The 26,703-nt window shown below is 49.0% G+C and overlaps 8 protein-coding genes across 17 annotated transcripts; 3 read left to right on the top strand and 5 right to left on the bottom strand.

Moving 5' to 3' along the window:
- Positions 1-1,809: 1,809 nt before the first annotated feature.
- On the top strand, positions 1,810-4,599 carry FOXG_18530 (uncharacterized protein). 6 transcript variants are annotated; one of them, XM_018398646.1, is made up of 4 exons: positions 1,898-2,005; positions 2,327-3,788; positions 3,842-4,507; positions 4,578-4,599. In XM_018398646.1, the coding sequence occupies exons 1-2, from the start codon at positions 1,935-1,937 to the stop codon at positions 2,952-2,954; spliced, it is 699 nt and encodes a 232-aa protein (XP_018237384.1). In that variant the 5' UTR covers positions 1,898-1,934; the 3' UTR covers positions 2,955-3,788; positions 3,842-4,507; positions 4,578-4,599. The 6 variants fall into 6 exon arrangements, with proteins under 6 accessions (XP_018237385.1, XP_018237384.1, XP_018237382.1 ...); XM_018398644.1 differs by having other exon boundaries at positions 2,327-4,507; XM_018398649.1 differs by lacking the exon at positions 4,578-4,599 and having other exon boundaries at positions 2,327-2,783; positions 2,837-4,542.
- Positions 3,607-6,125, bottom strand: FOXG_03314 (gluconate 5-dehydrogenase). Of its 4 annotated transcripts, XM_018380986.1 has the most exons (5): positions 4,886-6,125; positions 4,761-4,830; positions 4,281-4,706; positions 4,105-4,225; positions 3,607-4,049 (listed from the first exon to the last, which is right to left on the bottom strand). In XM_018380986.1, the coding sequence occupies exons 1-5, from the start codon at positions 5,244-5,246 to the stop codon at positions 3,990-3,992; spliced, it is 1,038 nt and encodes a 345-aa protein (XP_018237378.1). In that variant the 5' UTR covers positions 5,247-6,125; the 3' UTR covers positions 3,607-3,989. The 4 variants fall into 4 exon arrangements, with proteins under 4 accessions (XP_018237378.1, XP_018237381.1, XP_018237379.1 ...); XM_018380989.1 differs by having other exon boundaries at positions 4,105-4,706; XM_018380987.1 differs by having other exon boundaries at positions 3,607-4,225.
- Positions 6,126-7,277: 1,152 nt separating this feature from the next.
- Positions 7,278-9,249, bottom strand: FOXG_03313 (isovaleryl-CoA dehydrogenase). The gene is made up of 2 exons (XM_018380985.1): positions 7,940-9,249; positions 7,278-7,835 (listed from the first exon to the last, which is right to left on the bottom strand). Exons 1-2 carry the CDS (start codon positions 9,115-9,117, stop codon positions 7,745-7,747), a joined length of 1,269 nt encoding a protein of 422 aa, XP_018237377.1. The 5' UTR covers positions 9,118-9,249; the 3' UTR covers positions 7,278-7,744.
- A 108-nt stretch (positions 9,250-9,357) lies between these two features.
- On the top strand, positions 9,358-11,550 carry FOXG_03312 (propionyl-CoA carboxylase beta chain). The gene is made up of 3 exons (XM_018380984.1): positions 9,358-10,082; positions 10,135-11,179; positions 11,235-11,550. The coding sequence occupies exons 1-3, from the start codon at positions 9,544-9,546 to the stop codon at positions 11,355-11,357; spliced, it is 1,707 nt and encodes a 568-aa protein (XP_018237376.1). The 5' UTR covers positions 9,358-9,543; the 3' UTR covers positions 11,358-11,550.
- Positions 11,551-13,818: 2,268 nt separating this feature from the next.
- On the top strand, positions 13,819-18,473 carry FOXG_03311 (uncharacterized protein). 2 transcript variants are annotated; one of them, XM_018380982.1, is made up of 3 exons: positions 13,819-14,601; positions 14,727-16,580; positions 16,633-18,473. In XM_018380982.1, exons 2-3 carry the CDS (start codon positions 15,194-15,196, stop codon positions 17,841-17,843), a joined length of 2,598 nt encoding a protein of 865 aa, XP_018237374.1. In that variant the 5' UTR covers positions 13,819-14,601; positions 14,727-15,193; the 3' UTR covers positions 17,844-18,473. The 2 variants fall into 2 exon arrangements, with proteins under 2 accessions (XP_018237374.1, XP_018237375.1); XM_018380983.1 differs by lacking the exon at positions 13,819-14,601 and having other exon boundaries at positions 14,636-16,580.
- FOXG_03310 (uncharacterized protein) lies at positions 16,594-18,934 on the bottom strand. Its single transcript, XM_018380981.1, has 2 exons — positions 18,613-18,934; positions 16,594-18,550 (listed from the first exon to the last, which is right to left on the bottom strand). The coding sequence occupies exons 1-2, from the start codon at positions 18,743-18,745 to the stop codon at positions 18,324-18,326; spliced, it is 360 nt and encodes a 119-aa protein (XP_018237373.1). The 5' UTR covers positions 18,746-18,934; the 3' UTR covers positions 16,594-18,323.
- A 209-nt stretch (positions 18,935-19,143) lies between these two features.
- On the bottom strand, positions 19,144-20,755 carry FOXG_03309 (uncharacterized protein). Its single transcript, XM_018380980.1, has 2 exons — positions 19,742-20,755; positions 19,144-19,693 (listed from the first exon to the last, which is right to left on the bottom strand). The coding sequence occupies exons 1-2, from the start codon at positions 20,569-20,571 to the stop codon at positions 19,501-19,503; spliced, it is 1,023 nt and encodes a 340-aa protein (XP_018237372.1). The 5' UTR covers positions 20,572-20,755; the 3' UTR covers positions 19,144-19,500.
- Positions 20,756-21,019: 264 nt separating this feature from the next.
- On the bottom strand, positions 21,020-26,190 carry FOXG_03308 (uncharacterized protein). The gene is made up of 4 exons (XM_018380979.1): positions 26,012-26,190; positions 25,686-25,941; positions 21,946-25,635; positions 21,020-21,897 (listed from the first exon to the last, which is right to left on the bottom strand). Exons 2-4 carry the CDS (start codon positions 25,921-25,923, stop codon positions 21,584-21,586), a joined length of 4,242 nt encoding a protein of 1,413 aa, XP_018237371.1. The 5' UTR covers positions 25,924-25,941; positions 26,012-26,190; the 3' UTR covers positions 21,020-21,583.
- Positions 26,191-26,703: the final 513 nt, after the last annotated feature.

Genomic DNA, 26,703 nt, shown 5'->3' with positions numbered 1-26,703 from the left:
CAAGGAGTGGAGTGGAATACAATGCTAAGGAGACGTCGAATTAAGAGGTTGGAGAATAAAAGTAAAAACAGGATGGGGAAATGGAAAAAAGGAAACCTCGACCCTGGGCTTTAAGATGGCCTGGACTGGAACTCGAGCTCTTTCCGTTGGTGATCTGGGTTGACGATGGGGCTGTTCCTTCCCTAGCTTAGCTCCTCATGACCTTCAGGAAGGCACCCGTGGAGCAGAGCTTGGCGGGGCTTCTAGTGGCTGTCCCTGGTCTACGAGCCCTGGGGTTCAGTACCTTGGGTGCTATGGATGTGGATGTCAAAGGAGAGGAATGATTCAGAGAAGCTTATGGCTATATCACAATGACATGATGCAAGAGATTTGAAGAACCAGGATCTAATTGATGTAATACTCGAGTAGATCTGCTTGGCATCTCGCAGCAAAAGAGCCCAACAATATTCCTCAGTCTTGATGAACTTCTTGAACCCACAGACAGACAAGGGCAGTGGATGGAGAATATGCGCTAGCAGGGGAGGTTACACTGGAACCTGAACTACCAGACACGCGGGCACCCTGTGACGTGCCCTTGGGCTGAACCTCACGGGTTTCTATTCTCACATGGGCATGGACTTGGGGCTGACCTCGACTAATGAGATCCATTCTACATACGATGATTGGAACTTTGACCCAATTTTAAATCCAGATTAGTAGTCGCCTTTATCAATTCTACTGTGAATTTTAAGTTCTATCCTTTGATGATTCAAAGATCTAGGCACTGCACCTGTAGTCTTGTCTTACATCTATCTCACTGAATATCTGTTGATGGATGGGCAGCAGGGCTGACAAGCTGTGTACAGTTGCCTCAGGGAGCAAAAAACCTTAGGGCCTCTACTCTAAGTGATAAAAAGATTTATACAAGCTTAGTTTAAGCTTAGAGAGGTATTTAATTAGTTATTTTTATCACTTAGGATAAAGGTCTCAAGTTTTCTTTGTCTCCCCTAGAGTTGTTATGGTACAAATACCTTACCTTACTCTCCTCACTCCCATCTCGTAACTGTGGCTGAGTACTCTATGTAGGGTGCATAAGGGGACAGGGGCTACCTACAGCATCGACAAGGATATGTATCTCAACATCAAGGTCACGGGTCCAATACTGAAATGAGATATCACCAATCATCAACTTCCAAGTCAATACTGTCCGGCTTCATGCAGGGCGAGCTGTCATTATGAATCAGGACCCAGATGTTTCGTGTTGGCCGCCTTCCGAGCCTGGATGATATATGACGGTGAATGAATTCACCGCCTCCATGTCAATAGGCTTTTACAGATGGAAAGTTAGTCATAACTGATTACCCTGATCTATAACGGCTTTCTTTCAGCTTGAATTTAGACAGTTCAAGTTCCCGGGCTCTCAGCCTTCATCTAGGTGCAGTACCACAGTCGAGGCTTTGGCCTCATAACCAACAGAGGCGATCATGTACACGATTTGCGGCTCTGCGAGCCCTCTCCCTCATAGTTCCTGACTCAATACCGCCCAAAAGGGGCACGATCTTCGACCCAACCGAAACATGACTTTCACACCGAGTTCTAGAACAGTTATTAACGACTCAGATAACGACTCAGAGCCTAACTTATCTGCAACTCATCTCCTGACCTCTCAGAAGCTGAAACCGTCACATTGTCTGACATAAACTAGACTATCTCTATCCGGGCGAGATGATCAACCTGGTTGGCTGAGTGGATTGGCTGTAGGAGATTCTACCAGGATTCCCCTCCACTACGGCTCAATCCTTTCATTGCGATTTTCTTTTCTTTTTATCTCCCTTTTGTCTTTTCCTCTTACAGGAGGCGCAATTTTCTTAGAGTCTTCTGATCTGTTTCTCGGCGGGGTCGATCAATAAGGTACCCAGCATCGTCATGGTCGTGTGACTGACCACATCAGCCACATGGGACAGCACAGACTCGATGCGTCCGTTTATCAGACTTTCGCTTCTCTGAGGCTCTTCCCCGCTTCCAAGTAAGTTCCAAGCTGTGTTGTAATGTTTCACGAGACCAATTCAAAACTCTTTGGGCGGAGGTCGCCTTGTTCCTGGAGGCACCTGACGCTGAGATGATGAAAGGAGGGGTTCACAGCCAGCCATCCCGTCTCTAGGCTTGGACTAAAGGTAAACTTTCTCGAGAGTTCAAGCATTTGTCGGCCGAGAGGAATTGCGGGATTCGTCACGCGTACCGGTATGGAGAGTTGTGCCTTGGTTGAAACCGGCAATGATGAGAGGTGCTCAACGTCGGCTTTAGAGTTGGAGACTTTGGAGACTCGGCTAACTGTGGAGAGCTTAAGCTTGAAAGAGCTCTTGTATGCCATGGACATGCCCATGACCACGTCGCGTTTGGGCCTTTGTCCGGGGAAACAAACATGCATACCCTGTATGAGTGCGTGGTTGACCTGCTATCGACATACCATCGAGTTTGCTTGTGGCGAGACCTTCATTCATCGTCTATCTCACCCAGGTCACGCACCCACGTGGTCAAGAGTCCAGTGCAAGGTACCTTCGGGTGCCTCGAGTCGACAGGCCTCCCCACGCTGTGAGCCACACCCAAGCTTCTTGGTTGTGGGGATCCTTGTTAGAGATCCTGGACTGGAGCTTCTGTCAGAGATGGAGGGGTTGCAGATGATCAAAAAATGCAATACAAAGCTTCCTATTTGGTCACCGCGGGCCGACACTGATTTTCAGGGTGATTGCGCCATCTGTACCATTCGGAGGGTCATCGCTCGACTATCGGATGTCGGAGGTCAGGTATGGAGTGATAATGAAGTTGATGTTGAATATTCACATTCAAGACAGCATAGGTACATACCTTGGACCAACGACGACAATGGAATGCTTATGGTGGCATTTATGAGCATTGATTCAAATACTGTTCTTGTATCACCTTGTTCATCATCTATCATAATGGGCCGTGGATAAGACTTGATCCAGATTCATGGTTAAAGCTTACCATACCCTACCACAACATCTCCATCCTGCAACCACCATCTTGTGCCAGATTTTAGGCCGCGGCCACGTACAATCACACAATCTCAGAGTTTTCACCCTCACATCTGACTGATACCCGACAATCGTGGTGGCTGCATCTATAGTTGCATCCAAACGTGATTGTGTGCTGTAGCTGATCTAACCTACAACGGCAGCTGTTTGGCTGTACCATGGCATCGGTTTCAACGAACGTGTTGGGGTTTCTCTGCAGCCCGATCCTGTTTCGGTCGGCAGTGCCGTCAGGCATTTGCTGGGTGTGGCGGGTTGCACTCGGGAATGTCATGGGTTTTAATCTGCAGCTATCCGATCTCGGGAAGTGTCACATACCCGCATTTCTTTGACGGTACGGTACAGTACGATACCTTATCTAAGGATATCATGAACTGCGACAGGGGCTGAGCTACGATGAATGAAAATTTTCAACTGGCCTTTTAGTGCTGCCAAGAAATGCATGTTCAAAGCAAGAATGCGTTGATAAGCAAAAGAAGAATTACGGAGTACGCAAATGTTCACAACCATGCCCAATCGTATTTCACTATCAAATGTACACTCCGGACAAGGAAACACGAAAGAATTGCCTGAACAGAACATTTCAAAGAATCCAAAAACCCCTTGAACCATTCGTTCACATCGGTATAGTGGGATCCTTAAGACATGTGTCCATATGCAACACTTCATGTAATAACATTACTATTGATAAGTGTCAACCCATTTCTGACCACATTAAACATTTGTGTTTCAATTTGACAATAAATCAAGTTACAGGTCAATGTCAATGTCAAAAGTTATAGAAAGCATAGGTGCTCATTTTCTTCAAGGCATCGATCGATGTGCAAGTTTCCTCGTCTCATTAGATACATTATCGAATTCCAATCGCCATCGGGCACGCCAGCCCAACCGTATGAAAAAAAACCAATTAGGGTGCAATTTTAGCCAAACTCCTTTTCGCCTTTGTTTCATTGAAACTTAGGTTACGGTGTAACCGCCGTCAACTCGGATATCAGCACCAGTGACATAGGAGGAGGCCTGTCAAGGATCACCGATGAGTTCAGAATTTCGAAATGCCAGGGAGTAAACTTACATCAGACAGCAGAAAAGCAACGGGACCCATAAGATCTTGAGGTTGACCCATCTTACCTTGAGGAATGAGAGAAGTCCACTTCGCTTTCAGATCAGGATTGTCGTCAAGAATCTTCTGGGTGCTGTGGTGACCACGTTAGTTACAGCTTTACTGGAAGCAGCTTTGAGTGCACTTACAGAGCAGTAAGCATGTAGCCAGGAGAGATGCAGTTAACTCGAATGTTGGCATGAGCCCATTCGACGGCGAGAGATGCGGCAAGGTGTCGAACACCAGCCTTGGCAGCGTTGTAAGGAGCCTGGGGCTGAGGGACGTTGACAATGGCACCGGACATGCTACCGATCATGACAATGCTTCCTGGGGCCTTTCGCTCCATCAGGTGGCGGGCAACTGAGGTCGCAAAGAGGTAAGTGCCGTCAACGTTGACAGCCCAAAGCTTGCGGAGACGGTCGATGGGGTAGTTAACGGCTTCGAAGTTCTCAGTGAAGCCAGCTGAAGTGACCAGGTTGTCGATTTTTCCATGCTCCTTGACGACCTCAGCGATACAAGCCTCGACAGACTCAGGGTCAGAAACATCGGCATAGTGGGCTGTGACCTTGGGGGTTCTAGGGAATATGTTTAGTCTTGCACAGTTGGAGCTTGTGAAATGATGGACTCACCGTCGAGCTCGAGGGTTCTCCTTCTTGAAAGCTTCAATGAGAAGACTGGTCTGCTTTTCGGCTTCTTCCTCTGCAACATGGTCAGTATGAATTCTTTGTTCGCTGATCATAAGATATGCACTTACTGTTCATGTCAACAAGAGCAAGGTGAGAGCCAGAAAAGACCATTCCCTGGCCCATGACAAGACCCAAACCACGAGCACCGCCAGTGACGATACCGACATGACCATCAAGCGAAAATGTAGGAAGTGTAGGCTTCACGTACTGGCCACCAGTGCCAGCGACAGGCTCACTGCTAGGGAGCTCATGGTCTTCTGGGTACTCGACCTCGATCTGAGGATCAGTCTGAGCGTATTTTCCGGGCTTGTCCTGACGAGGAGGGCCACTGTGAAGCTTTCGTGCACCAGCAAACGTGATAGAAGGGCGGATCAGAGCTGGAGCGACAACGCGGCGCGTACAAAGGCGAAGAGCAGGTGCAAAAGACATAGTCGAAGAGCAACTCAAAGTGCGGGTATCACGAGAAGATGCGTGGAGGAGGGAGAAAAAAAAGGAAGACTCTCTAAAGAGAGACGATATTGTTTTATAAAGCAAACAGTGGCAGCCCAAAACCCAAGACTTATGAGCTCAGGTGGCAAGAGCTTGAAGCTGGAGCTCCCTAAGCTTGACGTCGATGGTGCAGGGATAAGCACTGCTGATTAGCGCCCAGGAACAAAAGCGGGAAAAGATGTGTACGCCAATGATGCCGCCAAAGTCAACTGTAATCCAAATTGGAGAACAATGGTGACAATTGGATGGATGGATGGATGAGGAGGAGGAGCTGACGTGGAGGGAGATAATTGATGATGAAGGAATGGAGGTGGGAAGCAATTGTTTATTTATTTGTTATATTACCTACACCACCAAGAACTCGTAAATGGAACTGGACTACCAGTATTTGCTGATATTGTGCTGAGCCTCACGTTTCCCAAAATTTTGAGGTCTCGTGTAGCGCTCGTCGTTCATCCCGCCTGGCCTGGGCCCGAGTAACGGGAGAGCTCCCCACCAAAAAAGCCTCCAAAGTCCACTAAAAACCTGGCCCCCACCCCCGGTTCAGCCGGCTCTCATCTCATCTCAACGACATTTGATGGATAAATCCACAATTCTATCTCGAATCCACGATGCATCAACGGGGATCATGTGCGCGGATCCCTTCCAATCGTTCCAATTTGGCAACGCACATTACGATTGACGGTCTAGAATTCCCATCCATCTCGTCTTCCTCCCCTTTCCCCTCATTTACCCATCATTACCAAGACATTATTACAGTCTAGGTACGCTCAGATATCGCGTGGACTGACTGGATGGGAACCCCGCCCCAGGCATCAATTTAAAGAGAATGACCCAAGAGCCTGACCTAACTTCATCTCTCCTAAGTAGCCTCTGGACTATACTGAGAACATACTGGAATCATACCATCAAAGTCTTCCAACATGTTCGATGGCTTAAGCGAGATGGAGACTAACATGAATGGTAGCCCAGAAACTCGCAGGCAGCAGTTATTCAATCTTGAGGACCCAAAATTATAGAAGCCCGATCGCGGTAGTGCACTAACCCCTGACACTTGAACAGTCCCGGGTTTCCATTTTTGGATCCAGAGGTGGAGGTCAGAGACATCCCCACAATGTTAACACTCGCCTAACCAAGGAGCTCTCCAGATGAGAGCATGGGGTATCGATACCCATGGAAGAACTCCCCAAAGCCAATGTTTCCTCTCTTCCAATTATCTCTACAATCCCTGCCCGTGGCCGCATAGCTCCGCTCTACGGCATCAAAACCGACCTTCTAAACGTTCTAGACAAGTAAATCATCACTCGTGTCCGACTGGGTGTTTCAGAGCCTCAACATGCAAGCTGCAATAGCCTATGATCCCGGTGGTAGAGTGACTTGAGAAGAAGAAAAGCAAAGAAAGATGCACACGGCATGAAGCCAAGAATGGTCAGGGCCACCACTTCAACATGTTCGGTGGCGGGTCTATTAGACTCGGTGTGTGCAGGTGAGGTGTGTTGGCACCGCTTCACTGTTCGGCATGCCAAAGTCAGAAGTACAAACATAATAGACAGTAGTCACAGTTTGATCGATCGGAATGTCTCATGTCTCACTCAGGAGAGAGAAGAGGGAACTAGTAAGAAGAAAACAATAGAAATTGACCGACCTGTTTGGATCGGATCATCGTGTCACGAGGCCCTCGGCAAATCAACCAGGCCAGGTTATCAAAAGCAAAATCAACCAGGGCTTTTTATTCGAGTTTTGGTTTGAACCCGACTACTTCGCCGAGCGGTATTATTGGAACATTGGAAACAAATGGAAACTTGTCATTGCTGCAAGATGTGACAAGAGCCTGATAGGAAATGTCATTTTGGTGGGGGTAGCCGACAACTCAATACCATCAGACAAAATATCACGATCTTTATAATTCAGTGCTCGACCGTTGGATTCCTGATCAATGCTTCCGTAATTTGCTATGAACTCTGTCAGCAAGCGAGAGATTCTGAGTTATCCAATGGCAACGAAGACATGCCTGTTCAAGGTCGGGGATTTAATTGAGCCTCCATTGACTACTCCTACGTTGCGTGGGGGTTGTCGCTTGGTACATCGTGAGATTCACAAACTTTCGTCAGACTTGATAATTTCCTGAATTTTTGAATTTTTTATCTTCTTGTTTCTTAATTCCTTTGTTCTATTGGTTATTCAATCCATTCCGGCCAATCTCATGATACGCAATTCTTGCATCATAGCATGCTTGATCAAGATCGGATCGCTCTCGTCTAACAACTGGCCCTGCGAGAGTCAACGATAGTTACACCTGTGGAGCTAATCTGCTAGCTCGGGGCCTTTTTTTTTTTTTTTTTTTAAAAAAAAAAACTATTCCATGGCTCATGCATTGATCCTGGTGCGTGTTTTCATAGGTGAACCCACGCATAATGTTGTATTGTTGTACTTCCTCTTCAAGCCTGCGCATACTCCTTGTTGAAAGCCCTGCCGATAACCATTCTTCGAATCTCGGAAGTACCGGCTCCAATCTCATATAATTTGGCACTGAACATGTGGTTAGTCAACAGTTCAGAATACAATTATGTGCCCAAGGCTCTCAATCTCTTCAAAATTGACACCGGAGAGACAACAAGGGGTGTTAAACTTACTCTCGAAGCAATCGTGATGCGGGCATTTCCTCAACATAACCCATTCCACCAAGAAGCTGAATACAGTCAAGTGTGCACTCAGTCGCCCGCTCAGCTGCATACAAGATAGCTCCCGCGCAGTCCTGTGTGCGGATCAAACCGTTATCGTCGACCGCCTTGGCGGTTGTGTAGGTATAGGCACGAGAAGCCTGGAGCTTCGTGTACATATCGGCCAGCTTGCCCTGGAGCAACTGGTTGTGAGCAATAGGCTGACCGAACTGCTTGCGCTGGTGTGTGAAGGGTAGGGCAACATCTAGTGAAGCCTGCATGATGCCCAGAGGTCCAGCGCTCAACACCAAGCGCTCCAGATCGAGACCTTCCATCAGGACTCGCACACCTCCGTTGACCTTGCCAAGGATGTTCTCTGTTGGTACGAAGACACCGTCAAACATGAGTTCGCCGGTGTTGCTGCCGCGCATGCCCATCTTGTCGAGCTTGCGGGCACAGCTGAAGCCCTCACTCTTGGTATCCACGATGAAGGCCGTGATACCTTTAGAGGCCTTCTCGGGCTCTGTCTTGGCGTAAACCACAATAACATCGGCGTCAGGGCCGTTAGTGATCCACATCTTGGATCCGTTCAGCACGTAACCACCGTCAACGGCCTTTGCTGTTGTTCGCATGCTGACGACGTCACTGCCAGCACCAGACTCAGACATGGCCAGCGCGCCAACACTTGTGCCAGCAATGAGGCCAGGTAGGTACTTTTTCTTCTGCTCTGGAGATCCATTGAGTTGCAACTGGTTAACGCAGAGTTGTGAATGTGCTGCGTAGCTGAGACCGATAGAACCAGAGGCTCGCGATAGCTCCTCCATGACAATGATGTGCGCCTGGTAACCCATAGCGAGACCGCCGACGTCCTCGTCAGCTGTGATGCCTAGGAAGCCAGCTTCACCAAGCTTTTGCCACATCTCTGCTGGGAAGGCATTTGTCTTGTCTGTCTTTGCGGCGACCTCCTCTGTGATCTCACGACGTGTGAATTCCTGCACACGCTCCCTCAACTCCTCGAGCTCCTCATTTGAAGGAGCTTCGAAGCCTTTGGGGTGTTTAGAGGAGTGCAAGCGAGACTGAATGGCGGGTAGAGTGACAGCTGGACGGAACCGACGTGCCAGAGATCTGAATGTTCGTACGCTTGTTGCCATTGTGAAGGTGTACACGACTGAGATGAATGAAGTAAAGGATAGAGCAATAAGATCTTGAGAGTATTTCTCTGCTTATCTTGTTTTTTTTTTTTGCCCTTGTTTTCTTAGATAGGTTTGAAAATGACACGACCGAGGGAGTGAAAAGCGGCCGGAAAACACGGGCTTCGATAGCCGTCTTTGATGGACCCGGCTCGTCGCGGCTTCTAGCGGCCGGCCCGCTTACCCCAGGTTTTCGACGTCACAAGCCTCGGCCTTTGGCGTAGCCCGCGCTTCGGCTTTAGCAACTGTTCATTCTTTAGGAGAATTAAGAAGAGCTTCCTTATTTTCCGTCCTTCGTCCTTGAAAGAGCCTCGTACTCTCGTCGCAGACTTCTTCCAAAGCGAATTGAGTATCTCAGAATCACCAAAAAGAGCCTTTAGATCAGATATGACGCTATCACGTTCATCGCGCCAGGCGATACTGCTCGGTCGTCAGTTCAGTCGGCGCACACAGATATCTTCACAGAAACGAGCTGTCGCAAATCTCACTCCTCCACACCAGGCCAATGCCATCTCACGGATTCAGACAAACGTTGATCCGTCGTCAGACGAGTTCAAGGAGAATGAGAAGCAGATGAGCGAGGTCATGAGCCGCATGCAGGAGCTCGCCCGCAAGATTCAGCAGGGAGGACCTGAGAAGGCCAGACAGAAGCACATCGCACGCAAGAAGATGCTCCCCAGAGATCGAGTTACGGCTCTGATTGACCCTGGAACTACATTTATGGAGCTCTCCCCAATGGCTGGTCATGAGCTCTATCCAGAGGCTGAGGTGCCTGCAGGCGGTATCATCACTGGTGTGGGTGTTGTCGAGGGAGTGACATGCGTGATCGTCGCCAATGACAGCACGGTCAAGGGCGGCACATATTATCCCATTACAGTCAAGAAGCACTTGCGAGCGCAAGCTGTCGCAAGAGAAAACAAATTACCGTATGTAACCAAACATCTCACACAGCATGATTTGTGAATTGACAGCTGCCAGATGCATCTACCTCGTCGACAGCGGCGGTGCCAACCTCCCCCACCAAGCTGACGTTTTCCCCGATCAGAACCACTTTGGTCGCATCTTCTATAACCAAGCCCGCATGAGCTCGGAGGGTATTCCCCAGATCGCTGTGGTCATGGGTCCTTGCACAGCAGGTGGCGCCTACGTCCCAGCAATGAGTGACGAGAGCATTATCGTCCAAGAGCAGGGTCACATTTTCCTCGCCGGTCCTCCCCTTGTCAAGGCTGCGACAGGAGAGGTTGTCAGCCATGAGGACTTGGGAGGTGGCAAGATGCACTCTTCTGTGTCTGGTGTTACAGATTACCTGGCTGTGGACGACGCACATGCTGTCGTATTGGCTCGTGGCTGCATTAGCAACCTCAACTGGCCCAAGAAGTCACCAGAGACTCAAGGCCCCAAGCCTACCTTCTCAGAACCTCTCCACGATCCCGAGGAGCTTCTTGGCATTGCTACCACCAACCTGCGAAAGCCTCTGCCTATTCGCGAGGTCATTGCTCGTGTTGTGGATGGCTCTGAGTTCTCCGAGTTCAAGCGCGACTTTGGTACTACTCTCGTGACTGGCTTCGCCGAGATCTACGGCCACAAGGTTGGCATTGTAGCCAATGACGGTATTCTCTTTGCCTCGTCCGCTGTCAAGGGCGCTCACTTCATTGAGCTCTGCTCTCAGCGCGGCATCCCATTGGTATTCCTACAGAACATTTCCGGATTCATGGTAGGATCACAGTCTGAGCGTGACGGTATCGCAAAGCACGGTGCCAAGCTAGTCACAGCTGTTGCATGTGCAGATGTACCCAAATTCACCGTCGTCGTTGGTGGCAGCTACGGCGCCGGAAACTACGGAATGTGCGGACGAGCCTACAGCCCACGATTCTTGTGGATGTGGCCCAACGCCAAGGTTGGTGTTATGGGTAGCGAGCAATTGGCTGCTGTGATGGAGACTGTCGGCAAGACTGTCGACGGTGGGCTAAAGGAGCGTATTGAGAAGGAGAGTGATGCCACATTCTCCTCTGCTCGATTATGGGTAAGTCACATCCTCGTGGCTCTTTGTGAAGGAATCGAGGCTAACATTCTTGTAGGACGATGGCATTATCCCTCCTCAGCATACAAGACGATACCTGGGTCTGGGTCTGCAGGCTGCTATGGGAGGTAGAAACGAGGTCAAGGCGGGTGATACCAAATTTGGCGTCTTCCGAATGTAATGACTTGTATGCAGTAAAATATGTTAATTTATTAGAGGCAACTACTGAAGTTTATGTTGGCATGTGAGTTGTCAAAGAGTTGGGAAAGGTTGGACATGGTATAGTGCTTTGTGAATAAGTTAATAGCCCAGTATGACTTGTCCGGCGCATCCCTGTTACAGTCCTCAAGGCTTTACTCGTAAGCTTACACGACCTACACGTAAGTTATATATATAGATGTTCCAAGCTCGTATAGTCGAGTGTGCGCCCCATCTCTGAATGGAACTGATACCCACTAGCCAACGCATGCACGACTGTTGGACGTTAGAATGCAAATGTTCCCAGTGTCGAAATATTCTTCTGTGACACCCGCCACTTTATCTGGCTTTAAGTTATGTGAATCCAATCGCCTTGTTGATTAAAATCACTGATGGGACGTGCCTTGGTTTTAGATTTGCAATGAGGTATCCTAATAGTGAATATCACAACTGTAGAGAACCAAAGTTGAGTCAAAAGAGGTCTTTAGATATAATATAATAAGAAACTGTATATTCCGTATACTGAATAAGCCATGTTCTCGCTGTTAGATATTGACAAATAGGTTTTGCTTTGTGGCGGTTGGATTAGCTTACCCTAGAGATACGTGGAATACGCGGGTTATCGAAAATCAATGACTGATCGACACTTGACAAAGATCCATCCCACCCTGGCAACTGATGACGTTCAAGGGCCCCTCCACCGATAAACATGAAACACGCCAAGGAAGGACGATGGAACACAACTAAAGTGATAACTTGCAGGTCTGATTGTCTGGACCCGACGCCCGAACATTAATCAATTTTATGTACTGCCATTCATGGCTGTTTGCTTTTGATCATGTGAAGCTTCGAGTCGAAACAAACAGTAATTACTTATTTTTAATAAATGTCATCTTGTCGACCAAACGAAGCAACTGTCACACAACGGTAAAGGCTTTCCTTTACGCCCGGGCAAGGAATCGATCGAAGCCAGATCTTGAAGGGTGAAACACCACCTCGACTCAAATGTACACGACACAAGTCGACTTCCAGGGCCCCTTGTGAGTTTATCGTAAGATGCGGACACGATAAAAGTTGAAGCGTCGCATATGCTAGTCACTCTGTTAGATGCTCCGACGGTTCCGAGCGAATTCTGTATCAGAGTACAAAAGCGCAGGCTAAACCCGCAAAATGTTAGGTTATTCAGGCTCAAGTTGGCGGACGCGCTGTTGGTGATATGAAGAAATTAAAGGCCATGAACTCAATTGATATGAAATCGCGCATGACCGTGGCTAGTGCATCAAACAGATTGAATCTCATTAAGCATCAAACGACGGACGCTACTCAATGTGATCGTCTAATGTCCGAGGCAGAAGCCTTACCGTGCACTAACGGGGTAGTCCATCTAATCGAGCCCATGCGAGTTAGCTTGATCTGTAGCGTGACTTCGGCTGTTTACTTCGGTTGTGTCAATTGACAGTAATCAAATTATCGTGAACGTTTGTTCAGCTTCTCGGTGCAAGGCTGAGCTCAAAAAGCTTGGCCTGTCAAGGCGGAGAAAACAAATAAGATTACCTCCGAACTGATGGAGTCACATTAAATTGCTCTCAACAGAACAAAAGAAAATAAAGACTGATGAAGTATGGAGCACATTCTAAGACATCCGAGAGCCCCAGAAGAGGAGCATGAACCCTGGAAATTATCTGACAAAAGATGGATCTCGTCTTGTGTTGGTCTTGGTGTTGAGAGAAAGACAAAGACACAAACTGACTGTGAGAGAGCTCAAAAGTCAAAAACGTGGCTTGCACTCTGTGACTAGGGCCCGAGCTGCAGGAACAGAGCACGCTAGTGTTTCTACTAAACTTGAAAAGCTGTTGCAAGGGACCCCTCCCTAGGTAGCTTGGCTGGGCTTGGCTTCGAGGGGTTTTCGACAGACGATTCTCTAGCGTGATTGGTGGGACTCATACTTCAGACGGACGAGCAGCCAGTGGGAGAGCAGTGGCTTGTCTCCCGCGCATTTATGGAGAAAAACGGCCAACGGCCAGATGCGCCCCTTTGAGAGGTCATGACCGCTGCCCCTTCATCTCTGATTCTCTATCGTCTCTGTTCATATTGCGCTCCGTGTGGGTGAATATGGTTCTTGAATGGCGTTTGTGAAAGTGAGCAGGGTGATCCCATGTTGGAATAACGACGATCCTGCAGCAAGATGCTATCGTGATGGGGCTTGCTCACCCGTAATAACTGGGTCAGTCGAGTGAGTGAGTGAGTGTTTGTTGTCTCTGTGCCTCTCCCGTGCTCCCGTCTAGTCTAGGTATTCCATTCTGGAATAGCCCTGTTTCGCAGGTGAGTGAGGTGCTTGCTGAACTCCATGGGACCCCCGAAAGCCTCACCAATCTACTAATGTACCTGGGGTCGTACTCCGTCCATCCTTTCAGTTCCATTTCCTCTCCTCTCCCCTCGCTTCGCCTCGCTTTTCTTCCTCCTCTCCAACCTCACCCGCACTCTTTGTGCCTATTGTACTGTACTGGTACCTACAAGCCTGCTTCGACCCAAGCTGTCGTAGTCTGCGCCTCGTTACATTCATTCGTTACTACTTTTGATTCTTCTCCAACTGTGCTTCTATTGTGCACATTTTTTTTCAACTCTTCTTTTTTTTTTTACTATTGTTTTTTCCGGGTCCGTCTAGAAGATAATCAGACCAATCTTTCTTTTATTCTTCTTTTGCTTGATAATTTTGACAGTTCAATAAGGGGCCACAAAAAGATAATCAGGTTCAAGAAAAAGCAAGAAGCAAGAAGCAAGAAGCAAGAAGCAAGAAGCAAGAAGCAAGAGCAAGAGCTGGGAAATCAGACGCCTCACCACGCCTTCCTCAACAAACAATTGGTGCCTCATCGATCTGGCCTTAGGTTCTATCCTTCTATAGGGATCTCCTTTCACCACTCACAACCATTATCGTCTCATTACCTGGAGCATCCTCAAACCATCGAGACGCAACTTTGAAACGCGATTCGTCCAGAGCCATCTCCTCGGTGACACGCCGCCTCGTCTCACGACGTCGGCATCGACTTTGGCCTTTGCCCACTGGTTCTCGATTCCGACTCGAATTTCGTCCCCATCTGCTGTGCTGCTCTACCTCGGAACCGATCCCTTCCATCCTTTTAGTCGTTGATTGCGAGCCCCTGCGACGTTGACTTGATTTGTCGCGCCCAAATGATCTCATGAAGTCGTGACCTTCTTTCGCTTCTTCGGTATGTTTTCCCTTTCGTTGTTACCAAATCTTGAGATGGCCTGGATGTCATCTTGGTTGTTTCACTTCAATCTTTCGCATCTTCTTCCATCCATATCCCCTTGTAATACTAACACTTTTCTTCAGACTATTTCTCATTTGCATTGCTTGCAGCGCCTGCGAGGTCTGGATTACCGTGCAACAGTCTCTCATTTTTGGGTCGATCCGTCTTATTTTCTCTCACGTTCTCTTCTATCCAGTTCTCATCTTGCCTATTTTTACTTCGCTTCTCACATTTCTCGTAAACTCGACGTAGCCTGTGGCTGTACGACCTGATCGAGTCCAAGAGAGTTCAACTTTTTGTGTTGCAGCACCCCAAACAACTCGGACACAGACTGATTTTTCCATATACGAACGCTGTGCCAGTGATTCTCCACAAGAACGATTCAAGCGCTGTAGGTCATCGGATACTCGCATCATTTCATCACTTCGGTTCTTTGCAACTTCGCGGCTTCCTACATACAGTTGAACTGCGTATAGGGGCTCCCTACCGGATTCCTAACCGTGTTACGCTGTTGGTTTGGACGACACTCGACTCGGCATAAAGGAACCAAATGAGTCAGATGTATGATGGAAGAGGGATGGACTCAGCACTCGGATCTGGATCTGTAAGGAGAGCACGCGAGATGGCGCAAGGTGGATATCCGCAACAGCAGCCTCTGTACCCAGACAACATGGACGACAGTCCGCCTGGCGAACTAAGGGCTCCTCCTCGTCGACCCATGGGAGGACACCCCTCCGCGCAATCAAGGCTTCCGAAACCCAAGGCTGCGCCTGCCATGGATTATAGAAGTGGAAATCCTGGTGTTGCCATATCTCGACCACAGCAAGTTCCACAATGGCCTCTACCCGGCCCCCCGATGGCCGCTATGAATTCGCCCGACCGCGAGCCATATCGACCACCACCTGGACGACCAACTCAGGCCCCTCAACGACCACCCCGACCCAGCCAAGTTCCTTCTTTGCTGGATCAGTCTCGACTTCAAGAACCGACCCCAGTGTTTCTCACACCCGAGTCTGACGACTATCACTCTTCCGTTCCGCCTTCTCCATCCTCCCGAATGACAACCTCTAGTCTTGGATCACTCCCTGACTTCCCTGAGCCTAATCAATCGACAGCTGCAGATTCTAATAGAAGAAGTGTCAACCTGGGCCCCCCCAGAGCGAGCGCTAATCTAGGACCTCCCCCTTCGTCTCGCCGGGGCGCATCATCCTTCTACTCGCACGCGTCTTTTGTCTCGCCGATTCCCGAAGAGAGTCTTAATTCGAGATCGCACGGCTCTTACGCCTCAAGCGCGGCTATGCCTGAAAGCTGGCCTGCAGGTTCTCGGGCGGCCAGTCCCTCGTATTACGATGAGACGGACAACAAGAGTCAGGATTCCGCCTATGACGAGTTTCATGATGAGAGCAAACTGGTCCGCAGTGCAAGCATCGGCAAGAGAGGAAAGCCTTCAATTGTTACTACCAAATCGTTCATTATGGAGCCCAATCACCGCCCTGCACCATCGCCGGTTCAGCCTTTCGACTCGGGAACCGGCTATATCGATGCTTCAACAAGCTCTTCTAACACCCTTCCTCTGGCGAAGACATCGGCACCTTCGCAAAACCCTCATGACAGCCTTAGCCCCGACGCTATTCTGGGTGCATATGCTGCTGCCAGCGCCACCAACTTGTCAGAAGTACCAGTTCCTGCGCCAACACCTTCCCCTCAGCCTTATAGTCGGCTTTCGGCTATTCGACGACCCCCAAAGCTGGACATTGAGGCAGTGAGAAGGGCCGAGGAGAGAGGCAGTATCACCAGCTTGCCTGATTTGATTCGACGTGCAACTCGCCTCGCGACCATGATTGATTCTGGCAAAAGACCAGCAAGCCGATTCGACAACTTGAATGATTTCTTTGACGACAAGGGGCAGACTCGAGGGGGTGACAAAGAAAACTCAGGTAAGAAGATCTGCTTTAGGATGTGATGTTTTGATGAACTTACCTCTCGTAGGACTATCGGATATGCTGGCAGCATTCCCCCCTCCCGCACAACAGCCAGAGCGACAGAACCGTGGATCCTGGTTTCGAACGACATCTTGGCCCCTAGCCCCCACCCGTCAGGGTGATGTTCCTTCACGATCTGGCCTTCGCGAGATGACGCCTTCGGATGAAGGCCAGGGCAAGCGACGTCGGCGCTGCTGCGGTCTGCCTGTGTGGGCGTTTGTCCTCTTACTACTCTTACTTGTTGGCATAATTCTGGCCGCTGTCCTTGTCCCATTGGAATTTTTCGTCTTTAAGAACTTGGGCAATGATGAAAAGCCAAAGTCTGCTCTTGCTCAATGCCAAGAATCATTAAAGTGCCAGAACGGTGGAACGAATATTATGTCGCAGGGTACATGCTCATGTATTTGCACAAATGGCTTTACAGGCTCCGACTGCAGCGCTGGTGGCTCCGATGGTTGCACGACTACAGACTTGGGCAATGACCTGAACAACGTCACGCTTGGCAAAAGTATTCCACGCCTTATCGAGAACAGCCAGAAAAACTTTTCTATCCCTCTATCTGGCACTGCCATCATGGCGAAGATCAATGCTGCAGAGCTGTCCTGCATTGCCCAGAACTCCCTGGTTACTTTTGATGGCGCTGCTACACGCAAAAGGACTTTGCTCGACAGCCTGGCTCTCCAGTTCAAGCGAGAGGCCGCTGCACCGACTCTCGTTGCCCGTGCACCTGACACTGCCCCTGCTGTCGTCGTATCCTCCGAAACCGCCGCGCCAACTACGCTGGTGGTTGACGAGGGAAGCCCCGAAAACGCGCCAACCTCAACAAGCGACGCTGGCAATGCTGCACAGACCTCAGTGACAGCAGACCCATCGCAGACACAGGACCCGATGACCAAGTTCAAGATCACAAACGAGGTCCTCGACTTTGCGCGTATCGCCGTCCTCTATGTGTTGCAGGAGGAGGACGTGGACAGTGCCGAAGACGCTCAATCTAGCCTTGCACAATTCTTTGCCAAGGCTCGTAAAGAAGCAGGTGTTTTGGCAAAGGAGGCAGCCAATGTCAGCATTGGCGACAAGGAATCGGTTGACTTGTTGAGGTACAAGATTAGTATCGGATCAAAGATAATAGGAGGAAACGTGAAGCGTCATGTGTTATCTCCAATGGCTGCTCCCATCCACCCGTCCCTTGGACGTAGAGCAGTCCATGGTCCAAGATGAAGCGCAGCAGCGAGCTCCAGATGATCCAGGAGTCAAGATTAGACACTGTATATAACGCATGAACATAGGTAAATATGCATTTCGCAATGATGGCGTCGGTCTAGTGCATTCGTTTCGTTATTTGCTTCAGTTCAGCTTCGCCAGGGCCGGGCCGTGGATGGTAACGAGTGAGGAATAAGTAACGGGACTGATGAAGAAGACGGAGAAAGAAAAGAAGGAAAGAAGAAAGAATTTTGCATAGGCATTTCAGAGGCGCCCTTTTCATTTTATTCTTCTATTCTACTACTACCCCTTTTACAGTATGTAACACTCGCGAGCGAGATTAGCAAGGGCGTTGTGCCAAAAGATAGAGGCCTCAGGACTTGATACTTGATGCCATGAATCGTAAGAGATTTAGATCATAAGCCCTTGATGAGTCCGGAGTGTTTGTGACTTTTCTTTATACCATTCCTGAATTTTATGTTGCATTCTATTCACCTTTTAAGGCTGATAAAAGACCTCCTCAACTGGCTTCCACCAAGAAGGCTCGCCGGCCTCAGAGCTCACTGCACCAGGCACAAGACTCTCCTGCCAGGCGTCTGTCATCTTCCACCATTCCCTCACACGGGGGTTCTTTGCCATCTTCTCCATGTCGCAGCTGTAGTCCGAGCCGATGTATTTGAACGAGGCGAAGAGAATGTGGCTCTGATCATCGTAGAAAATGCTGTCTATACAAGCGATCAGTCTCTATTACAGTTGCCTTATAGATACACCTCAGGATAGGCCATACAGTCTCGAATATTGCACTCTTGGATCTGCTTGAGGACGTCGGGCCAGACTCTAGCGTGGACTTCCTTGTACTCAGCAAGGTGTTGAGGCTTCAGTTTGACGATCTGAGCGAATCGGCGAGCTGTTTGTGACATCTTGTGTTTATAAGTGGCGGACCGTACTATGCGTATTGTCGGTGAGAGTGAGAGTAGTAAGACGAAACAGGATCGAAAGTAGTGTAGCAGCTATAGACTTTTAGAAACTTACTCCAGATTGGATGGGAACAAGTAGTTAGTTATATAGCTAAACTCGGGGATCGGGCTAGAATGTAGCGAGTCGAAACCCCGCATACAACATGACCCTTCTATCCACACTTCATGACTTCGGATTGCGGATGCTCCCCCAAAGTGGAAGCTAAGTTAGAGTGTGAGCGGATAGTGCCCATTCAGGGTCCACAGTCTGTGGGGGATATAGACTTTGGGTAGCATTGCTATTTTATAATTGGCGATCTTGGTCACATATACCGAATACATCAAATACCTAAATCCGAGACGAGTGTATGAGTGTAAGGTAATTTTTCGTTTTATTTCAAGTTTAGCCAACAGTGCCTAGACCATCCATAACCTAATAGACACCGCTGAATCTTTAAAGAAAGGACAGTAACAATTTCAAATCGTTACCAAAGAAAGCCACGCCAAGTCTGATGCGTAGGTGGCCATCCAGTTCATAAGACATGATCCCATCCACCAAACCCATAACGCCTATCCCGAGTCCGAATCCTTTAAAAAACATACAGTCTTTGGTATCAATAACCCGCCTGTCGTACAAGGCTGTGTTGGTAGTGTGCGTTCCCCTTTTCTATCAACCACGGCTAAAATGCGGGCAAGTACAGAGTCTCAGAAATCGACTTCTAGTTGCGTGGCTCGTACTGGGGAAGAGCCTCCTCGTCAACCATAAGACCGGACTTCTCGTCTTCAACAAGCATCTCGGCGATGGCGGCTTTGTGAGCAGCACCGGGGGCAAGCTCTGGCTCGGACTCAGCGGATTCGCCCTTGAACATGCGGATCAGGCGGAGAACCATGGCACAGAGGAACATGGTGAAGCTAAATATGTTAGTATACAAATTGAAGAATAGCAGGGAATGAACTTACAATGCAACTCCGACACCGGCAGCAACACCCATAAGGACAGGGATGATAATATATGCGGTAACGTGTGCGAGAACATCACTCCACGACTGCTCGGGGGCCTTGTTGACGAGAGGACCGTGCTTGAAGTTGTCGGTAGGCTTGTTCTCACCCTTACCATGACCGTGATGGGGCTTGCGACCGTGACCATGGCCTCTACCCTTACCCTTACCCTTCATTCCGTGGCAGCCCTTGAACTTGCCCTTGACACCCTTCCAGGTATCGTGGACCATACCCTTGGCGCGGCACCACATATCACAGTCCTCTGGTGCCTTCTCGCCAGCACCCTTGACCTCGATGCTTCCGATGATGATCTCGCCAACAGGAGCCTTGATGAGCTTTACTGTGACAGGAGGGACACCGTCGACGAAACGGTCGCCGACTTCGATGATCCTGACTTCGACATTGACAACCTCGAGATGTTGATCCTTATCGACTCCTTCAGGTCGAATAGCCAAACCATATCCCAGTCGACGCATATCGCTCTTGCCGTTGGCCTTGATAACAGCAGCCGACAGGTCTCCATTCCAAGGGTCGGCGTGTGGATAGAGTTCGAAACCGTTTAATACCAGGCGACGGTCTTGAATGCCGAAATTGAGTTCGAGTTGGCTATCATGGCCGCGGCACTGGAGGCAAGGGACGTCGACGACTTGACTATAAGCGGTTGCGGGGATCTCGAAAGTGTCGACTTCGATGGGAAGAGTGCGGAAGATGCTGTCGTCCTTGTCAGAAGTCTCTGGGACGATGAGCACAGCAGCGGCGGTCGCTGCAAGGGCGAGCGGCTTGAAAAGCATGGTGTGACGGAGTTTTCGGTGTATGTGATTTGTGTATTGCGATGATTAATTGATTGGTGATGATAACGATGATGGCGATGTTGGTATTGTTTATGTAGAATAAAGAAAGGATTAAAAGAGGGAAGAATGAAGGATGCAGATGCAGATGCAGCTGATGGTAACGTGCTTCACTCTTGAGGCGTCGGATGTCTCGGTGGCAAGGGATCCGCTTTGGGTAAAGTCCAAGTGTAAGAGGCACGAAATCTGGGGCCGGAAGGAACGACCCCTCCCGCCGATGACGACGATTTTAACTTCACTTTTCTTTCTTGCGCTAACGTGATTGGCTCAGCTATTTCATGCACTTTCCTGCCTCTTGCCCACTTACCGTTCACCGTTGGTCAGAAAGAGGCAATCGCAGGTACACAATTATTTACATCTTTATTAACTTAAACTCCTAGGTAGTAATGCACTTCAATGAACTGAATCAGCAGACTTGTCGTGCTTTAATCACAATCAATTTATCGGCCTTCTTTATTTAGGTGCTTATCTCTTGGCAATACGCGTACATATTCGTAGTATCAGCCAAGAATGCCAATGATCCACATGTCTCACATTCCCATCCATATCTGTTACAAAGCACGCGATCAAAAGGCCCAAACCAGACGAGTTCGTCAAAGGAAAACGATACTTATTATAATCTCGACATAATTAATAGCATGAACTATGTAAGTCTTGTACACACATCCGCAACGTCTGTGTTTTCAAAAAACTCATAGCAAGTCTCGCAATAAACCAAGGCCCCCTGCCCTGGCCTGGTCTGACCACTGTGATCCCTGACCGGGCCTTAAAGTTGCCCGAAATACCGAAACCGAAATCGAAGCCAACAAACAGGGCTGAATTAGAATAGAAATGGAGTCCAGACAAGGAAAACCAACATGTCCGTAGAAAGGAATGAACCCCCGGTATACCATGCTTCATAATCAGGGAATGTTTTAAAAACACAATCTAAATCGTGCCTTCTTCCTCCTGAGACTTAGTCTTCAGACTTCAAAGCCTGTCCATGCCAGAGACCTTCCAGTTTGTCTCTGACATTCTCCCACCGCAGGCGCCAGTTGATCCTCTTGCTCAGACCTCCATCGCCATCGCTGTCACTTTCGCCAGGGCCAAGCTCAGACGAGTTCTGATGACGATGAATTGGGGAGTCATTGCCCCATGGAAAGTTGGGATCCTCAGGGACCCTGTCTGTTGGCGTGGGATAATCATCCCCAGCCGAGCCCGATTCTTCAGTCTGCGCTTTTGTGACTGTCCGCAACGTTGTAAGCGGCTGGCAGGTGCTTGTTTCTGTATCTGACTTTCATTAGTTTGATGATTTTACCTATCAAGAATAGCACAAACCTTTTACACCAAATGTGAGAGTCATGTTTAACCAATGCACCATGCTGCTTGTTGTGTTGCAGGTCGATGAGACATCTTCAGTGGCTGTTAATGCCGACACGTACGACAATGATGAGGCTGGTCCATTCGCTGCAGTCAAGCAATCGGTGCTAGCTGGAATCGCTGTATGGGTCGGGGCGTCGTACACTGAATCCGTGCAGGTCGATGAGCTAGTAGATGTAGATTCACATGGAGTAGCTGTTCCCGCCGAGCCAGTCAAGAAGTGTGTGCCCATCAAAGTATCAATCAAAGTATCAATCCCCGAAGATGTTCTTCCAGAAGCCTGTGATAGAGTTGACGTACCCACAGGGATTGGTGCCAAGGCGGAACTCTCAAGGCTGGTCGATACCCCCTTTGCGCTACCAGTTGTCAAGAAAGTCGTCAGTGTTCCTGAGAGCGACGATGTAACGGTGGCCAATGAGATAGTCTCTGTGCTCGTGAAGTCAGTGGCCCCGGAGGTTACGTTAGTCCATGTGGAAACAGATGAATTTGTAACTGCAGCCCCAGATACTTGAGATGTTGGGGGTTCCGCCAAAGTAGTTGTAAGAGTCAATGTCGTAGTACGAGTGTATGAGGTTGACAGCGAAGCATCATCACTTGAGCTGTTGAGGGCAGACGGGGACGCGCCTGGCCCTCCCAAAGTCGTAGTGCGGAACACGGTTGTTGTACGAGTATATGAAATGGAATCTGAGGTTGCATTACTCCTATTGCCAATGGTGGACGGGGAAGTGCTGGACTCTTCCAAGGTGGTTGTGAGGGTCAAAGTCGTGGTAAGAGTATAAGAGGTTGACCACGAGGTTGCACTGCTGAGGTTGTGAACAGAAGAGTGGGACATACTTGGTTCCGCCAAAGTAGAAGTCAAAGACCGGGTTGTAGTTCGAGTGTATGACGTCGACTCTGAAATCTCGCTGTTTACACTCCACGTCGAGGAACCTGGCTCATTCGTGAGGCTCAATGTTGGCCAGGTCGTCCATGGCTCGGGATCTGGCCTCCATGAAGCGATTGTTGAGAGACTGATAGTGCCCAGATTAGTTGAGTTGGAGACTGGGAAGAGTGGTTCATTTGTGTCCGAAGCAGACGCCGAAGTATCAGTCGTGGTGCCAGCCACTGTGGTGTTTACAGTGCGGTAGGTTGTCCTGATCGATGGTGTAATGGTCACTCTGGATGTTGACAAGTCTCCCGGGTTTTCGGTAATGGTGAAACGAGGCCCTGGACCACTTGGTGGAAGGGAAGCCCCGGTTCCCGTCAATGTGGTGTTTGATGGAAGAGGAAAAGGTGCCGTGCTGGTCAATACTGTTGGGAGTGAATTACTCTCAGATGTCGTCGAGAAAGTCGGCGCAATGATAGTAGTTGTCACATCTGTGAACGTTTTAGTGTAGATACTGCCTGATATAGTGGTGAGTGTAACGTTTAGCGAAGTGGGAGGTCGAGGAGTGACGGCAGCTGTGTCGCTCAAAGTTTGAGTTCCAGAAACTAAGTAAGAGCCAGTGCGGGTAGCCGTAACTGCTGCTTGGATAGTTGAGTTGGTGAACCACTGAGCAGTGCTAGTCGTGTTCCATGACCCGGAGGTCCCAGCAGTAATTACGGACGGCGCCTCATCCCTATTACTTGAAAGGTATGTTTCACTGGCCATAATCGTAGTCGAGTTGGTATAAGGAGTAGTGCTGTTGAACCCAGCTGTTGTCATAGAGAATGTAACATCATTGCCTTTGGGGCCGATAGTTTTGTCAGATTCAGAGAGCGACATTGAAGACATTGTTGACTGCCAAACCAAGCTTGTGTTGGTTAGAAAAGGGAAGTTGGTAGGCTGCTCAGATATGATGACGGTACTGATACCAGGAAAGCTGTCGAGTGAGGTCGACTGAGAATTGAATGTGTTCTTGCTGGATCCCACACTTTTAGAAAAGTTGTACCCACTAGTGGTATGAGCCACCGTGACATTGCCAGACGAGGACAGGCTTGTTGGTGCGAGACTGCTAGTGATGGTAGAAGTCATTGTTATCTTGATCACCGTTACGTTACCAAGTGCCGAACCATCAGATGAGCCTCGAGTTGACGTGGTAGACACACTGAGAGGGGTCATTGGCGTGGTAATGATCGAAAGCCAAGAGGTCGGGAAAGAAAGTGACGGGACCTCCAGAGTAGCTTCCGAAGCATGTGAACTCGTCAGCGCCGAAGTTGGCCAGTCAAACAAGGAGTCTGTCTGAGAAGACAATGAAGTCCGTCTGATGGACATTGACGAGTTAAAGCGCGAAGGGGCAGATGTGGAATACTGTGTAGAAACGGAGTTGTTCACCATACTTGTAGCGCTACTTGTTGGAATGATAGCGCCGGAAAAGATAGTAATAACCGAGCCCTCAGACACAGTGGTCACAGCGAAGGACTCGGTGACTGAGTCAGATGTCGCATTGATAATAGGCAGAGCTGTTGATGTGAAGAGAGTCTCTGAAGATGTTTGATTAGAGCCTGTAGCAATATCCGACTCGGAAACGCCAACGCTCGCACTAATCATAGGGGCCGGAACTGAAGAGAAAGAAGAACTTGTTGCTGGCGAGGTGACGTTGAGTGTAGTGTATGTCTTGCTCGTGGTAACTGTGGTAGAAAAGGTAACAGTACTAGAAACCATGATCGCTGACGAGTCTCCTGTTCCAGCCCCCGACGAGTCATCAGAAGCAACAATAGTAGGTGTTGAAATGCCAGATGAATTTGACAGAACAGAAGATGAGATAGGAACTCCAACTGTTGTAGTGAAGTAGGCAGTAGTAGTAGTAGTGAAGCTCACAGTTCCATTGATAGGAATGCTCGAAGCCAGAGACGATTTTTGGGTCGATTCCGAGATAGCAACCTCGGTCAGAATGCTTTGGGTTGTGACAGATTTGGTTGATTCAGTGGCCAGACTTCCCAATGTTGAGTGCCCCTTTGTAGCAAGACCCTCAGTAGAAAGTTCAGATGAGTTCTGTTGTGGGATGCCTGTGATTGTCGCGGTTTCGTCTGCAGTCATGGGGACAGTCAAAGATGAAAGGCTTGATGAAATACCATTTGAAGAGCTGGGGGCGACTGTCACTGTAATATCAAGCATTTTTGTTGTCGTTGTTGTCGACCAAACCTTTGTTACACTACTTTCGTGGCGAGAAGCAAGCTCTGTTGTAGTGAGCTCACCTGAAGCTTCAGCACTTGACACTGTTTGTGTGCGAGAGACACTCTCAGTGATTGTCTTTGTTTCATTAAAGAAGCCAGAGACTGTGGCAGATGAGGCAGAACCGGAAGGCAATTCAGTTGCCGTCCCGGGTGATGAGGTACCCGCCGAGGGATAAGTGCCAGTCAACGAAGAATTAGTACCTGAAATAGTAGAAACCTGACCAAGTGAAATTGAGGAAGCTTCAGCACTAGAAGTCTCAGTCCCAAGGACAGAGCCCGAAACTGTTAGGTGAGCATTCGACAGTGCCTCGGAGCCGGATGTACTGCCAGCCTTGGCGCTTGAGCCGACCGTTATCATGGCAGTACCCGTCTGGAGTGCTGAGGAGACAAAGAGAGAGGAGCTACCAGAAGAGACAGTATCATAGTGAGAAGAAACATTTGACTTGGATATCACACCAGCTTCGGAAGCTCCTGTCTGAGTTTCTGTTGCAGTGGACTCCTCGGGAGAGTGATCTGACAATATTAGATTCGAGGAGGACCTTGAGTCAGAGCTTAATACTTACGAGAAGTCGAATCAGTTGGAGCAAGTGGTTCCGCAGTATAATAGGGAGGAGGTGGACCATAGCCATCAGCGAGAGCGTTACCCAAAGGTTTGCTAGCTTCGATGAAGTTATTGCCGCGCACATCTTTGCGAGCACCTCGATGCTGCTGGGGACCAAGCCCGGTTGCACTGCTCAGAAGACAAGAGAGCAGTAGAAGCACCGACAGAACGGCGATCAAAGGAATGTTAGGTGGTCTCATGATGAAGATGTTGAAGTGCTGTTGATCCTTTGGGTCAGCGAATACTGCTCGTCCTTGAGCAAACGCGGAGATTGCCCTTTGAACTTACCAGAAAGATTCAGCGAACAGAGTTTATTACAGAAGTGTTCAAACGAGCGGATGAGTCGATAGTAGAATAAGAGATACAGGCAAACGAGTGATTGTCGACTCCTAGGATATTATTTCCTTGATGCTTCCTCGAGGTGATGAGGAGAACACGAGAGCGAGATGTGCGAAGTGAAAGAAAAGAAGGGCGGAAGAAGTGAGAAGAATGAGGAAGAAAAGTAGTCAAGGCATACGTAGGAGAGAGTGAATCATGAACAGCGCAAAAGATAGGAGATACGAAGTGTGCAACTGGCAGCAGCTGTCACAAGAATTTTGCCAGTGACAGGCAAAGGGGCACATATCTTGCTACCTTATAGGCGGCACATACCATCTAGCGCCAGATATTTTCAATAACCCCTGAAAGCCTGCCACAGCATGAGAGTACAAGCTGTATCTCCAGGTCGAATGGGTTACAAGTGCTTGGCTCAGTGTTATTGTAGTGGCGATTCCTGGATATGTTTTGCTAGATTGGACCGTCGTCCACGGTGCTTCGGTCGTTGGTGGCCGTATATAGCCTTCTTGGTACCCCATAGATCACATGTCCGGCTGATTGATTGCCTTCCTCCCGATGGAAGCGATCCCGGGACCTTGGACAGGCGTATAGTTCCGTCTTCTTATGACACGAAGGCAGACACAATGGGAATGAGCTTACACAGC

This window comes from Fusarium oxysporum, chromosome 8, assembly GCF_000149955.1.
Source record: "Fusarium oxysporum f. sp. lycopersici 4287 chromosome 8, whole genome shotgun sequence".
NCBI classification, from domain to species: domain Eukaryota; kingdom Fungi; phylum Ascomycota; class Sordariomycetes; order Hypocreales; family Nectriaceae; genus Fusarium; species Fusarium oxysporum.
This window is presented reverse-complemented; position numbering and strand designations above follow the sequence as displayed.